This window comes from Siphateles boraxobius, unplaced genomic scaffold (assembly GCF_051911475.1).
Source record: "Siphateles boraxobius isolate OS27281-9 unplaced genomic scaffold, OSU_SipBor_1 25, whole genome shotgun sequence".
NCBI lineage: Eukaryota > Metazoa > Chordata > Actinopteri > Cypriniformes > Leuciscidae > Siphateles > Siphateles boraxobius.
Window position 1 is genome coordinate 7170674 of NW_027508866.1, and position 16406 is coordinate 7187079.

Genomic DNA, 16406 nt, shown 5'->3' on the forward strand with positions numbered 1-16406 from the left:
TCAGCCTGTGCGATTCTTTGCAGGTGATTTAGTTAGATCCCAATGTTGATTTACATTATAATGGTTTGAGAAAGTTACACTATATTTAGGACACGACTATAGGCCTGCCCAACAAGGCAGAATAAATTCAGTGAATACAAAAAAATTATGTTCAAACAAAATATGTCCCAAACACAACAAATACTGAAAACAGTAAAACATTATTGCATTGAGGTTTTATTTTTCACATTTCCAAATGATTGGAACTTCAACCACCCTGTTAACTGTTCAAAAACTACCTTTGGAGCCACAACATATCGCCCTCCACCTGACACTGAGCTCAAGTCAAACCCAAATACACAGTCCCATCAAAACAGCACTGAACAAGCCAGCTGATTAAACCAGCTTGCAATGATATGTCAAGCAAAATATTGATATGATGAGGAAAATAACCGAGCATAAATGCAGATAACCCTGCCAATAGGCCTCATTTCAGTACAAAATTTACAACCGGAATTGTATCTACACATTTATACACAAACACACACAAATGTACAGCTTTGTGAATAAAATAGACATGCTTCTCAGAAGCAGTGAAATGAATTCATGTCCCAGACATTGTAGCAATAATAATAATAATAATAATGATAATAATCCATAATTGCAACAATTGCCTATATTATTTATAACTTTGTTTGATTTTTCATCTTAAATCATATTGCATTGTCAGAAGAGCACAGTACTGGTGTATTTATCATGATAATACATTATTGCTTAACAGTGAATGAAATCACAGACTAATGTAATGATATACAACATATTTCAACAGAACTTAGAAATAATATGGGCTTGTCAGTAAATACTTCACAACAATACGTCACCAGGGTACAATCTTAGTTTAAAAATATAGTCACTGTAACACTAGCTTCATTCAAATGAGGATTAAACACCTAAATAGAGTTTTAAATAATGTTTAGACAATAAGGTACCTAAATTTGAAGTGCTTGGTAAAACTAAAACAGACCTGCTGTGTTTTGATTAGCATGATGTGGCTTGTCATCCACATCTGTTTGTTGTAAGCGAAGCTCTGAAGGTTAAAGCTGTGGTAAAGACTGGACAACAGGAAGCAGCATTATGACTTTTTTTATAGGTATGGCTTTATGGCTACGCTGGAGTATGTCTCTGTCACTTTCTCAGTCCATCTTTTCTCTTCTCTAATCACATGCCCCAAAACACACAACAAATGCCATTTCAAAAGAGGCAATTTTGAACAGCTGCACACATTTATATGAAATAAACGGACTAAATTAAATGCCCTATAAGGGGTAAAACACTAAAACGAATCCCAATGATCCACAGTCTTTTAAACCAACAGGACATGGCAGTTTGTTGTTGTTTAGGGGGGTTAGAAACACAATTAACTGTTCCATTTGCTCTCGTCTTCCTTCGTGAATCTCTCTAAGTTCGTTCTCAGTGACTATCTGCATCCCAGTTCCCTCACGCCGGACTCCACGTACCCCGGCTCAGATTTTGGTCTCTGGGCCATCGGGATCCAAAGCCTGGAAGGAGTTGCGGATGCGAGCGGTCTCGCTGGCACAGAGATGGCCAAAAGCTTTGTTGTACCATTCTGGAGACTTTCCTCTGGAACAATGAGCAAATGTACAGCATTTAGTGATGTGTAAGTGTACTCGGGAGTAATCTTAAAGACAATTAAGAGATGTGCAGCATTCATTACACATGCTTCCAGAAAGTATTTCACAACAAGGAATTTCTAATGAACCAGAGGAATAATTCTGTTCAAATAAAACAAACAATTTAAAGACTATTACAACCATGTCTGTTTTATTAAAGAACAAAATCGCATGTGATATTAAAAAATAATAACTATTATATATATATAATTTTATTATACATATAATTTTATTTTTTATGTTGTAGCCTTTCACTAAAATGCTTTAAAATAATAATAAAAAAGTCCACATCATTCTACACTCCATACCCTATTAATGACAAAGCAAAAATCAGCTTTGTAATAACTTCATTAAAAATTAATAATAATAATAATAAAAAACTTATACACAGTGCTTAGCTTAAGTGAATACACCCATGCTAAAGTTGACTAAAAAGAGGAATAAAAAAAATCATCTTTTGGAAATTGATCTTAATGCCTTCATTTAAAAATTGAGGAAAATGCAACCTTTAAGGACACCAATTTCCTTTGTGAATGAATAATGTGTCGTAAATAAATAAATGTTCTTCCTTAAAATACAGGGGGCATAAGTCAGGACACCCCTATGTTAAATTCCCATAGAGCCAGGCAGATTTTTATTTTTAAAGGCCAGTTATTTCATGGATCCAGGATAATATGCATCCTGATAAAGTTCCCTTGGCCTTTGGAATTAAAATATGCCCACATCATCTCATACCCTTCACCATACCTAGAGATTGGCATGGTGTTATTTCAGTTAGCCTAATAGCTGGTATGATTTGCATTGAGAGATGATCTTATGGAAAGCGCCCCATGCCGATGTCTAGGTATGGTGAAGGGAATGTGATAATGTGGGGCTATTTTAATTCCAAAGGCCATGGGTTGACCCCAAACATATGAACGGTAGTGTCTCCAATGCACTTACTTCAGATCAACTCGGCATATATGTGTGAGTCTGGACTTGCCAGAGCCACATGGTTCTAGCAGATACTGTGATTCCAGAACGACCCCTCTCACTCCGGCCAGCTGTGGGCTTTCCTCATGGTCGATCGACAACGACACCAGTACACACACCCCTTTTGGCATATCTGTCCTCCACGTCCTAAACAGAAAAGAAAACAACACCAATATAAAAACACAGCAAACACTCTTGATAGTGACATTCCTGAAACAAGAGATGTAGGTTTCAATCTGCCAAGTGCAAATTTGATTAATTATCAAACAACATGCAATATTCCTTCGATCAGATTACTGTTTGCACCTCACAGCTGCGTATTTGTTAAATGATGTTAAACTGTAATCTTACAGTGATATTCAGGGCATGACCTTGGTGGTCTAATTTGCTTAGTTCAAAGCAGTTTATGTTGAAGTAACAGAAGTGTGCTCAGTTTGACTCTTTCAGTAATACTCCATGAATGCCCAGCTGTTCAGCAGGGGAATGCTAGATCTCTTTACGACCTCAGCGTTCTGAGAATCACAAGAACCGAATGACGCACAACAAGCTCTCGCTGCAGATCCTCAAATTAAGTACATGCCTTTATTACAGCTTTAATGGAGTAATCAGTTAAGCTTATTCAGATATTCGCTAATGGGATCAAACACGAGCACACGGATCCAACAGTAAACAACCCTTTTCGCATTTACGGGTTTCTCAGAAGCGGAAGTCGTCATAGTTGGGTAAACTTCTATAGCGGTGAATGAGAGAGTACATGAAATATAATTGTTGTGTTCCCATTTGCTCAAATAACAAAAGAAAAACTCCACAATAGCGTTTTCACAACTTTCAAAAAGAGGGGAAAATTAGAGAGAGACTGATAACGGTAGTCAGAATAGGGTACTATAATACAAACAATAATGCTATAAATGTACATACATAAAAAAAAAAAAATGAAAATATAAAAATCTTTGCAGGATCTACATCACACAAGCAGGATCAGACGATGTTTTTGTACCCACCTGAGCACCACAAAGTCTCTGCTGGGGTGCGGGGCCATGCTGTTCAGCTCATACTGGTACACTTCTGTCTGCTGGTCCAGAGTTTCCAGAACCTTCCACTGCAGCAGGTTACTGTCCCACAGGTGGCGCTCTCGCAGTATACGGTTCAGCACCACTGATGGAGGAGCCTCCACCTCTGCAGAAACACGCCAGCGTCTCAACGGGATCCCGTCTCCCACCTGCAAGAGACAACAGACTTCCCTCAGACTTTTAATTATGTTTTTTTATTGGATAGGATAGACCATGAACTACTTCCCATGTCATAATTTCAATATTCACATTATTTGTCCAAACAAATTTGATCCGATGTTCATAATTCACTACATGTAATCAAGATGTTAAAGAGAGAATTTAATAAATACATTTAAATAAAAAAAACAAATAAATCAATGTTTTAATTTATAGTATTTTTATGTTGTAGTAATACAGGGTATTATTACTAAAGTAAATATTCAAAACATAGTTTATGCAATCATAAATGAATGAATAAAAACATCCATAAATCTGTATCTCATATTTTTTCTAACCTTTTTGAATGATAGCTCAGTATTGTCAATGTTTGATCTGGCCACCCAGCCTTTGGTCTTGTCTTTGGCCTCTTTCATCAAATTCTGTATCAGGCTCTCCAAATAAGAGTGATATGTACTTTCTTCCTCTTCTTCCTCTTCCTCGTCCTGTTGTGACTGTTTTTTACAGAGCTCGTCCAAAGAGGGCGCCAGCAGCTCAGCTTCCATATACGAGTTCCTGGACTGAGAGAGCATCTCCTGAGGAATCTGCACAAACCACATTAAAACAAAAAAACATTTCTCCTTTTGTCCTCAAACACTGCCATTTCTTTAAAATAGAGGTCAGTATTTTTTTTGAATGTTTTTGAAAGTCTCTTATACTCACCAAGGCTGCATTTACTTGATCAAAATTACAGTAGAAAATCTTGAAATATCATTACAATTTAAAATAACTGTTTTCTATTAGAACATATTTAAAAATGTAATTTATTTCCGTGATGACCAAGCTGAATTTTCAGCTTTTTTCCAAGATTCGATGAAAAGAAAGTTCAAAAGAACAGCCTTTATTTAAAAACAATGTAAAAGTTTTTACTGTCAATTTTAAACAAATTTAAAGCATCCTTGAATAAAAGTATTAATTTCTTTAAAAAAAAATCGTACTGATCCCAAACTTAAAAGCGGTAATGTATTCCAGGGAATCCCATATTGAAAATATTACAATGATCAGCTAAACATTTTTGTCCTTGTTCTGCTCACAAATTTACGTACTGTACAACTTCTCATTGCAAACATGACAGAACATGCATCTCGTACCTCAAACAGCTGATTGCACTCAGCAATCATGTGCGAAAGCCCCTGAGTGGCCGCAAGGTTCTCATTCAGGTCCTTTTGGTCTGGCCGCCCAGTGGCATACTTCCTCTGAATAGACCTGAATGCAATAAAAGACATCATGTGCTTGAGCTTCCATGTGATCTATTATATTTTCACAATATTTGTGGCTGTAAGCATATAAAACAAATGATTAAACCAATGAAAAACATCGGTTACACTTTATTTTGATGTGTCCCTGTTACAGTAGAATTATACATTTAAGCACTGCGTAATATTAATTAACTACCTGTACTTACTTTTGGGTTAGTGTAGGCTTAGGGTTTGGTTTGGGGTTAGTAGTAAAAGCATGTAAATATGTCTAAATTATAGTTATTACTATAGTAAATACAACGTGTAACAAGGACATTAAAATACAATGTTACCTAAACATCTCTCAAGGTACACTTTATACATTATGTTTAAGTCATTATACATAAGTCTCCGAATACCCCCACTCCCCCTCGCCCAGTCTGGGTAAGTCTGAGGTAAAGCTAAACTACCCGTCTCTTTTAAAACGCCCTCCACACCTCCTCCTGTCTCTGGCCCTCAGGGAAGTGTGTCTGCTCTGTGTTTATTAGGGAGCATTACTCGACACAATGATGTGGGAGTTGTTTGTACATTGAGTTAATAAAACCCTTCACGCCTTCTCATGACACCTCAGGGCCATGGAGTCCTAATGACAAAGCACATATATAATCCTATAGCTCCTATACAATAATGAAACCCAAGTTTCACCCTTTCTAAGTAGAGCTCATGTGTTGGAATGCACTAAAAACGGAACTACCTAGGCGACAGGTTATCATTCTTCATGATGTTGAGGTGGAAGAGAGAAGGAGCGAGGCACACTGCCAGGTTCATGGGGGTCATCTGGTTCTCCTCAACAGAGGAAGTGACATCATTTAGGAAGTACAGCAGTGTCTGCAAGACATCACGGTTTTCGTCGGCCATTAGCATGATAGCTGCCTGCACAGCTTGTAAGCGTTGTTCTTTAGGGACATCTGGGTAGAAGGAAAGCACAATAGAGAGTCTTAGGGATTTGACAGTACTGTATGTAGCATTGGTGCACATGAGCTGATAACAGACAGGAAATGCTTACACTGGTATATGTGGAGGATGGTCTCGCCCATTTTGCTCGTGAGGAGAGGCTCAGGCAGGTCTCTGAAAAACTGTTTGACCATGTCCGCCACGTCATACGCGGACTGATCCTCGTAGTTCACATTTTCTGGGGAGGTTTCACACATTTGCCTGAGAGCCTGAATACGAGACTTCACTCCGGATTTGCGGAAAAGTCCCACCTGGAGCACAACAAGAAAAGCTAATAATTTTACTGTTTATAAAGAAATCTGTGAGGGGTGCTATTGCAATGCTAGGGTGTTGTGGGTGGTAGTCTGGGTGCCGCTAAGTGCTTGGGTTTTTTGGGAAGCTGACAAAGGTGTGGCATTACCATTGCTTGGTGAAATTTTGCTGGCAAAATCCACTCATTTCAATAGGAATCCAAGCGATCCGGGTTTTAGAAGGGCAAGAGTTTACTGAACCAAAGTCTACAGTATGTAAATTTATGTCTTTTTTTCTCCCACCAGATTGAAATCATATGTCTGATTATTTGGAAAAGAAATATCACTCATCTACACAACAAACCGCACAATTTGAGGTACTGCTCATGACTGTTGCACAAACGTTTGTTCAAAACCTAACCCAAAATATGAGCAATAGTAATAATGATTCGTAATAATAAACGAATACATCTCATTTGATCTTGAATGACTAATACATTAGCATACAGGGAAGAAAAACAAAGACTTTGGTTTGTAAACTTTGGCTTTTCTATCTTTAGAAACAGCAGTGACTGGAATAGACCATAAAGATTGTTTCCGAGTTTGCAATATCTTAGGCTACGTTCACACTGTCAGTCCAAATCCAATTATTTGTGTTAGCGATTGGAATCAGATCTAAAAATGATTGATGTCCACACTGTGTATCGCAACTGTTCAGATCAGATTTGTGTGTCTATGCCGCTCTTTCATTTTCCGTAATATCTGCATTGGTTTCTATGGCAATGATATTGCGTTAGTAGGAATACGCTAACAACAACCGCAACATGGAGGGGTTTGCAATACAGATGTTGTCATATTTACAACATGACAATATGTAGCCACCGCGCTGAATTACTGAGGCAGCGGCAGAACCGTAGGAGGCTGGTATGAGCGGCTTTATTCTGTGCTGTCGTCTCCACAGGTTTCAAAACATGTCTCCATTTTAGGCTATTGTCATTTTCTGCTCGTCACTTTGCAACACCACAACCTTTTTTGTGCAGCGACTTTCAACATGTCTCCAATAACAACGTCTGATTTCTACGTTTTACGTGACAATCCACGCGGAATCCGATCAGAGCAGTCAAAATGAAACGGATTTCCAGAATTGCGATTTAAATATGATTTCAAACCATATATGAATGTAGCCTCGAAACTGATTTGTAAAAATTGCATTTCATGTGATTTTTGGCCGTTCACATTTGCTAAATCTGATCGGATTTCAATCTTAAATGTACAAAAATCAGATTTGGACTGACAGTCTGAAAGTAGCCTTTGACTGTGACCTAAATTAGACTGAACCTTATAATCAATCTTTCAAATGTGAATGAAACCGTGTACCTGGTCCAAACACTGGCTCCTTAAAAAGCGCAGGGCGAGCTGTAAGCTTAAGGGCAGAGGGTGTCCGTACCGCTGGACGTGGACAATCAGAGGAACGCCGAAAACCACCTTATCCTTGTAGTCTGGTCCCTTCATTCTCTTCATAAATTTTGGCACTGACCTAAGAACATATATATATATATATATATATATATATATATATATATGCACAGTATTAAGAAGAGGAGATCAGTTTATGTCCATATGTATGTATATAAAGGTATAATCTGTCTATGTGTATAGGATCTGCAATAAGAGTCTGAATATATAATGCAGGAAGTGCGAATGGAAGAGTGCAGAGGTGGAGGGCAGAACTGTGATTTACTGGATAAGACTGTTCCACAAGCTCTGGAGTTAACACTTAAATCAGTGTCATTCTATAAGAGCTAATAACTGATAAGAAAACCCAAAGGACACCCAACAGGGACTTTCCAAGCCTGACTCATCTTGTTGCTTTAAAAGACCCTTGACTTATGCATGTACATGTGTGTATCCATTCAAAAGTTTGGTAAAAAAGTATTTTTTTTAAAATAACTTAATACCTGTATTCAGCAAGGATTAGTGACAGTACAGACAATGCATGTAACAAATGACGAGTTTCCATAAAAATATTAAGCAGAACAATGTTTTCAGCGTTGATAGTACTAAGAAATGTTTCTTGAGCACCAAATCAGCATATTAGAATGATTTCTGAAGGATCATGTGACACTGAAGACTCGAGTAATGTGACTGAAAATACAGCTTTGCCATCACAGGAATAAAATACATTTTAAAATATATTACAATAGAAAACAGTAATTAAAAATTTTCATAATTTCACTTTTAATAATTTCACAATTTTCATTATTTCTGATCAAATAAATTCAGCCTTGGTGAGCATAAATATTAAAAAATATTTTTAAAAAATATCACCAACCCCAAACTTTTAAATGGTAGTGTAAGCTATGATGCTGAATACTTGATGTCACATTCTTACTCATTGTACTCCATTAGTATTTTTTTTTTTGAATTATCCTAATGATCGGTCCCAAATTTGTTTGTAGGCAACTCACCAAGTCCACCCGTGCTTGTTGGACATGGAGTATTTTTCCATGACTGCAGTGAGACGCAATAAAGAGAATTTCTGCAGCAAGCTAAGCTGGCCAACTGATTGGGTAGATATCTGAAGCGAGATTCCTGATTGGCTGAGGAGGTTTGACATCCTGAAGCTTGGCCATCTAAGGCTAGAAATACAACAAAAACATAAATATTCATGAACATTTGATCATATAAAGACCACAGATAGCTCTTTAAAGTATAAATAAAAATAACTACTGCAATATGATAAAAAATGTTTGTGTTCTTACACACCAAACCTAACAAAAATTTGTTAAGGGGCAGTGACAAGTTTTTGTATCATGCATTTTTAATTATCAGTATTCAAGCAATTTTTCATCTATATCTGCCTGCAGATATACATTTATATAAGAGAAGCTGTATGGATATCTAAAGCTTACGAGCTAGTGTGATCGCACTTTGAACACAAATCACTTTAAAGTTTCTCGATATTTGAATGAGCGCCTCTCATTATATCCATCCTGAAGTCTTACTGTGGTCGTGTGAGAGAAGCTCCCACCCCTGAGTCTCTCCTCTCTCTGTTGCTGGAGGTGTCCGTGCCATTTAACGAAACCCTGTCCCTGTTGCCATCACTCGGAGTGGTCAGGCCTTCGACCGAGGTCCCCTCAAAGTCCAGTGTGATCTGACTGGAAGATTGGCCGTCAATAATCCTCTGGTCCCGCCCCCTGCTGCCCTCCCCCTCCCCCTCCCCTTCACTCTCTGGCAAGACATTTTTGGACCAATGGTCCACGATCTGCTGCAAGCCATTCACATGCTGCAGTATGTCATCTAAATGTGGGAATATATCCTCCTTTTCAAGGTCCAATAAGTCCCCCGTGCTCGCATACAGGTGTGAGCCAGGTACGTTATCGTACACGCTGATTCTGCTTCCCCGCGGGCAGCAGCGCGTCACGGGCCGGAGTTCCCTTCCGCCAACTTTCCTGCTCTTATACAGCTGTGGCTCTGAATCCAGAACCTTCCAGGTTTTTTGTCCCTTACTGGCTGGTGTCAGACTCTCGATTGACAGCGCTTTAGGGAAGGTACCAGGTTTGTGATCTTTTGGGATATGCACCAATAGCTCATCATAGGAGCGGAAATCATTTTTGCGGCTCTTTTCAACCGGTCTCCTCCTCTGGGGGGCGCCGGCGAGAACATCAATGTCTTCGAGGTAGACTCCTGCACGTTTACCAGGAGGATACAAGTTTGAGACACGTCCCTTAATGTTCGGCGTGCTTCCGGTACTACCGCTGGTCTCCGACTGGCTGCTGGCCTCACTGCTGGCCAACGAATTTGGGCAGTTGTTGGCAGATGGCATGCTTTCAGAGTTTAGAGGCCCGTCGTTAAAAATCTGAACACATTGTAGAGTCTTTAACGCCTCTGGCTCGCTTTGCAGAACTGGGCCGCTAATAACCAAAGAGCGTCGCTCTGAACGACCCATCGACGGCCCCCACGTCCGACCCAGCGTCTCCATCCTCCTCAGAAAGTCTTTGGCACGTGTGCGTCCACGTCGCCTGCTCTTGGCAGGAAGAGAATTGTAATGAGGCAGCTCTCTGGGTAAGTGCAGTGGGGTGAGCGAGGCGGAGTCAGGCATGGCAGCCAATGAGTCTTCACTGTGCAGGGAGCAGATCTCCGGCTCACTGAGGTCTGTCAGAATGCTCTCGCTGCTCACAGTGGTCCGCAGATGCTCACCCACCTCCGACGGGCTCCGCTCCTCTTCTCTACCCAAGAGGTAATCGATGTCTTGCATTCGTGACCAGCGCCGACTGTTCCACTCAAATGTCCATCTATTGCTGATGGCCAGCAGGTCCTCCTCATCAGAGTCCTCACTCTGCAGGCACAAGAAAGCACAGGAATAGACTTAGTTTGACATTTTTCAGCTCCTAAACTGTACAGTATTTACTCATTATTCTGTGGTATAACTAAAAACTGACTTGCAATTCTCATTCAGTGGACGATAAAATAGGCAAAAGATCTCACAGTGTCGCTGGACGGCATCCAAACTCGGTCCTGGAGGAACACTATCCTGCACAGTTTAGCTCCAGCTTGCCTAAACACTCCTGCCTGTCCTAGTATGCCTAGTAAGAGCTTAATTAGCTGGTTCAGGTGTGTTTAATTGGGGTTGGAGCATAACTCTGCAGGACAGTGGCCCTCCAGGAGCAGGATTGGACACCCCTGCCACAAAAAAATATCATTTAAGACTTGGAGATCGGCTCTTTTGACTAGGGCCACTATGCAATGAACTAGCTTACCAAGGCTCCACCCAGAACACCTTAGTATAATTATATTAAATAATATATAGTAGTTTTAAAAAATGCATATTAATTCAATAAACGAAAATGTTATGAAACATAATGTACTTAAAATAATGTCTCTTTTTTGCAATACAGTAATGAGAATTTGATTTTTTCTTTGCTTTGCATCAAACTACCAACAATTATGTTTGGGGATTTAAATATACTTATAAATCATTTGGAAATGTTTTTAAAATGAGTCTTAATTTTGTATTTTTTAAGCGAATGTATAATTTCTTTTTCGTTTTTATTTGGAATTTAATCTATTTTTTTCCCACAGCTGTTGTCTTTCTTTCTAAAACAGAAAAGAAACCTCCTGACAATTATTTTTATTGCAGTCAAAATAAAATAATTTATTTATAGTTGTAATTTATTCAGTTACTTAAAAAAAATGAAGTGTGATTAACATGATGATATATTGATTTTAAGGCTCCATTGTACAGATGTAACCAATATGTTTTATAGATAGTAAAGTCCAGACATGTGAGCTCACAGTACAGGAAAGAGCTGTGAATGGCTCTGACACCCTCTTAGCATTGTATATACTTTCACATCCCATTTCCTATTTAAAATATCACAGACCTCATACATTTAAATTGAATAATAGGGATGATGTCAAAAGAGGCTTATGGTATTTGAAAAATGTCAGGAGACTATTTCAAAAACAATCCCCAAGTCATACTAGCTGGTTAGGGGAATTCTCAAATATCATCCAAACAAGAGGACATGAACATAACAGGTATCAAATCACCATCTGGTTGTGTTAAAGACAGCAACACCCAAAGACCCCTTTCACATGCCTGAGACGTCATTAGAGACGTCAGAAATGACCTACTGAATGAGATCCGCAGCTTACAATCATAATTAGGCTGAAATACGACCCCTGAGTAAACAGTCAAAGAGTCTTGAATGAAGATTAGACTGACACTTCTGCGCTTTAAAACCGTCATCAATTCTATCGGCTGCGAACGGCTGCTCTTATTATATAATCTTCTTTGTTATAAGCCGTTCACAAGCCAAATAATCCATTTTAAGAACCTAGACAGACAGATTTACTCAAAAGAGATTTTTATTTCGCACACATACCTGCACCATAAACAAAAGCCATTATAGTAATAGTAAAAACGTTGCAGTTATATAGATTATTTAATAGAACAGATATTTCATTTGTCTCTAAAATAAAAGGCTGAATATCATGAAGAAATGTTTTTTTCATTATTTGAAAATGTATTTTGAATAGACATTATGAAATTACTTTCATGACAATGAAGGACATTCCCCCCAAAATTCTCATTACTGTAATGCACAAAAATCTTATGTATTCAATATAATGTAATACAGTCATTATAAATTATATAATTTGATACAGTAATGATTAAAATCTTCATAACTTCAACTCACGATATTTATACAATACCATTCAAAAGAAATTTTACAGAAATGAAAAACAAATTCTTATGCAGCAAGGATGCATTCAATTCATCAAAAGTGACAGTAAATACATTTGTAACAGAAGATTTTTAGCTGAAATAAATGCCGTAAAATAAACTTTCTGTTCAAAGAATTCTGACAAAATGTATAACAGTGTCCACAAAAACTGTTTTTAGCATTGATAATAATAATAAATATTTATTGAGCTGCAAATCAACATATTAGATGATTTATGAAAGAACACGTGACACTGAAGATTGGTGTAATGATGCTGAATATTCAGCTTTTTTGTGTGTAAATTACATTTTAAAATGTATTAAAAATTGTAGTATATTAAATTATAGTAGTATTTCACAACATTGCTGTTTTATTGCATTTCGATCAAATAAATGCAGCCTTGGTGAGATATTAAAAATCTTACTGACCCCAAACCTTTGAATGGCAGTGTAGACGTATATTGAAATATCATGATATATATACACACAGTACTTTATACTTTCAATAATACATCTTCATTGTTTGTAAATATGACAGGTATTTCTTGACAGATTTACCCAAATCCCAAGATAAAAAAAAAATTTGAAGTAAAAAAGAATCGATTAAACAGCCACTTACTTTCTTCTTGGGGAGGCTCACGTCCAGTTTCATGGAGGCACACTTGTTCAGAGTGTTGAGTCGACTGGAAGAGAGAAGACACAGTCACTAGTGCATCCATCAGTCTCATCTCCACCACAAAGAAACCACACAGCCACAGAGAGAGAGAGAGAGAGAGAGAGAGAGAGAGAGAGAGAGAGAGAGAGAGAGAGAGAGAGAGAGACAGACACAATCCACTGTAGATCCTACACTCGTCTAACCTCTGTTTGCCTCTCTACGTGCAGGTATAGATTTCAAGAAACTCTCACTATCTGTGTCCTGATTGGCTGCCGGAAAGAGTGAGGGGACAGCTTGGCAGCCGTAGGTTCTAATCTCTTTCAAGACATGGCCATGAATGAATGAGACTCTGATGGGGCTGCATAAGGAAAAACAGAAGGATAAAGAGCGAGAGAGTGGGCAATCCACCTTCTCTTCCACCTCCTCTTTGATCTAACCCTAAAGCGCCCTTTAACGTTCTCATCTGACTGATCTTCACCCCTGAAGAGTTTTCCTCCACCCCTTTTTACACACACAGACACAATCTTCTTAACTCTACAAAAGACTGCAGACCCCTCACTTTATATCCATTCCAGACACAAACAAGCTATTATTTTAGCTATAAAACCAGACTTGTTGTTTTTGACACGCTAAAATGTTCCGTCATGACATCAGCGCTGTTAATCAGCTGTCTGCTGAAACAATCTGCTCCACTTTTCAATCAAGATTCCCTAATTAAGCATCCAGGGCCAGATGGCCACATAAATATTCGTAAACATCGTGTCTGTGGCGTGATAATGAAACGCCATTATCATTCCAGCAGACACCGTCCTTAATAGTAGTGTGTGTATTCTCTGACAGTAAAGCTGTCAGATCTCCCTAACGCTGTCATTAGTGAAATTAGACAGGGTGACAACCTGCTAGAAACCCTCAAACCCCGGGCCTGGTTTCACGAAAACACACACAGCCATCTGTTAGTATCCTATCCCGCTACCCCCAACCAACCCCAAATAAAAACACGTTTGCTTATAAAAATGAAGAGTTGTATCAATGGCAGAGAAAGCTACTACAACATTGTGCACAATAAGACCTGCAACATTAAATAAGAAAGTAAATGCGAACAATTTAAATTTCATGTTGTCCTTAAAGCTGCCATATTGCTAAACGCTGAGCAATATAAATGGCCAAAACAACATAGCCATCAGAGCTCGAGTGATTGACAGTAAGGCCTTTGATTTTCACAGCTGTATTTTAAGTAAAGACGGTGTATCAGATTCCATCCTGTAGACGGCAAGACTGAAACTATTGACCATTTAGAAACTTACCGGCAAAGAGGCTCCACAAGGTCTTTGTCGAGAAAGTCATGGTCCCTCTTGACTGCGGATATTTCAATGGGAAACTGGGAATCTGTAGGCAGAGACAGGAAGCAGATCACTTTTCTGTCCTGTTCAAGAGGTTAAATGTAACCAACATCTTCAAAAGTTCACATATGAATTATGTGCATGTTATTTAATGATATTTTCAATACATATAAAGCAATTCACAATCATGAATTAAACTAGAAAGGGGAAAAATAAACAAATTGAGAGATAAAACGATGGATAAAACGTTTCTAGTTTGTCCAGCCAGACATCTGCAAAGGTTCTGCAGAGGATCACAGATCCACAGCAGCTGTGGTGTAATTCTTATAAAGCAAGCACTATCTCTGGCAGACGCTCCTTCACTGATTACATTATACTGTACACTGCAGATCAGGGAAACACTTTAGGATACGGTTTTAATACGGATTAAATGAGTAATGCAATATTAACATTCTAGTACCTACCTGATATTAACAAGAAACTCTGATTATCTAATTAGTTAATAATAAAACTCTATTGAATGAGGTAGTTCACTATTAGCTAATCAATAACTATTATTGAGCACTTTATTTTGATGGTCCCTTTTGAACAATCTGTTGACTATAAGTAACTTTGCACCTATGTGTCAACTATCTCTCAGAGTATTAGTAGACTCTTCTAATATCTGCTATCTTTTTATTGTGACGATCCTCCAACAGACATTCTATAATTAACTTTGTAAGTATATGTCAACTCATTCTAACCCTAACCTTACCAGTCTACTAATACTCTAATAACACTCTAATGAGAGTTAGTAGACATGTAGGTGCAAGGTTACTTTGAAACCCTTTTTCATACTTCCCAGAGGACTATTAAGAACTACGTTCATAGATAATGTGAATAATGCATTATGTATAATTCATTCTAAAGTGAAGATCGTGGTAACCCATTAGTAATGATTCAAGTTTAACCAAATCATTCAGAAGGAATAACTACTTCTTTGGGACAGTATTTTAAAGTGAAAAGCATGATGACTCTAGTAATGACTGAAGTCATTGTAAGGTTTTGAGGTTTTTGTAAAGTGTTTTGTAAACCCAGACCAGCTCTGAAACTGAACCATGGTTTTATCGCTCCCTCGAAATGACTCAAACAAAATCAGAAAATTAGCAAAAAGGAGGAGAGACAGATCAAGATGAACACCAAGGTATTTTCCCAGTGGACTCTGGGAGTTAATTTATGTCATAATGGCATAATAACCTCACAAGGAAAAAGAGAGCTTTTTCATTTTCTCATGAGAGCAAAGCTATGAATTTACACGGCATTAAATATAGAATTGTTGACATTTTATCGCTCATTGACGTAAAGCATCATAAGGAGGAGTCAGGGGAACAGAGAGAGAGAGAGAGAGAGAGAGAGAGCGGCAGAGAGAACAGTATCCTCTCGACCCCTTTGTTGGCCTAAGCGGAAGACCGAGGCAAAGGCCTGTATTTTCCCGGCAGTGATAATGAAGACTTTTTCCCATGACCTCTTCCTCCCTTCGGATAGAAATTCTAGTCTGCAAATAGCTCGGCGTGGCCCGAAAATGACCAGAAAAGATAAAGAGGGAAGAAAAAAAAAGTGCTGACAAATGAAGCACACAGCTGTATAAATGCAGTTTTTATTCCATATGTCTGAAGCGGAAATTCAAGAATAATTCAGCTTGTGATCACTGCTTGGCTTCTGTCCGCCCAGCTCAGGTGGGATGGGATAGGTGTGATCTCAAAGTCAAAGCAACTCTCTCACTGCATTCCTGATTTTTTATCGTCATTTAACCTCACAGCTGCAACCACACTGCAGACATTTATTGAGGCCACCGAATCAACAAGCAATTC

General features: G+C 38.4%; 1 protein-coding gene across 5 annotated transcripts in view; it reads right to left on the reverse strand.

Annotated features, from left to right (window-relative positions):
• Positions 1-203: 203 nt before the first annotated feature.
• Positions 204-16406, reverse strand: part of stard13a (StAR related lipid transfer domain containing 13a) — a 53583-nt gene continuing 37380 nt past the window's right edge. For all 5 annotated transcript variants that reach the window (XM_077242270.1, XM_077242269.1, XM_077242268.1 and 2 more), the window contains exons 3-14: positions 14521-14602; positions 13181-13244; positions 9338-10671; positions 8801-8971; positions 7710-7869; positions 6155-6353; positions 5843-6056; positions 5002-5116; positions 4210-4455; positions 3644-3861; positions 2613-2789; positions 204-1620 (exon numbers count right to left, since the gene is read on the reverse strand). In XM_077242270.1, the coding sequence (XP_077098385.1) occupies positions 1503-1620; positions 2613-2789; positions 3644-3861; positions 4210-4455; positions 5002-5116; positions 5843-6056; positions 6155-6353; positions 7710-7869; positions 8801-8971; positions 9338-10671; positions 13181-13244; positions 14521-14602 (3098 nt within the window). In that variant the 3' untranslated portion in view covers positions 204-1502. The remainder of the gene's footprint in view (positions 1621-2612; positions 2790-3643; positions 3862-4209; positions 4456-5001; positions 5117-5842; positions 6057-6154; positions 6354-7709; positions 7870-8800; positions 8972-9337; positions 10672-13180; positions 13245-14520; positions 14603-16406) is intronic.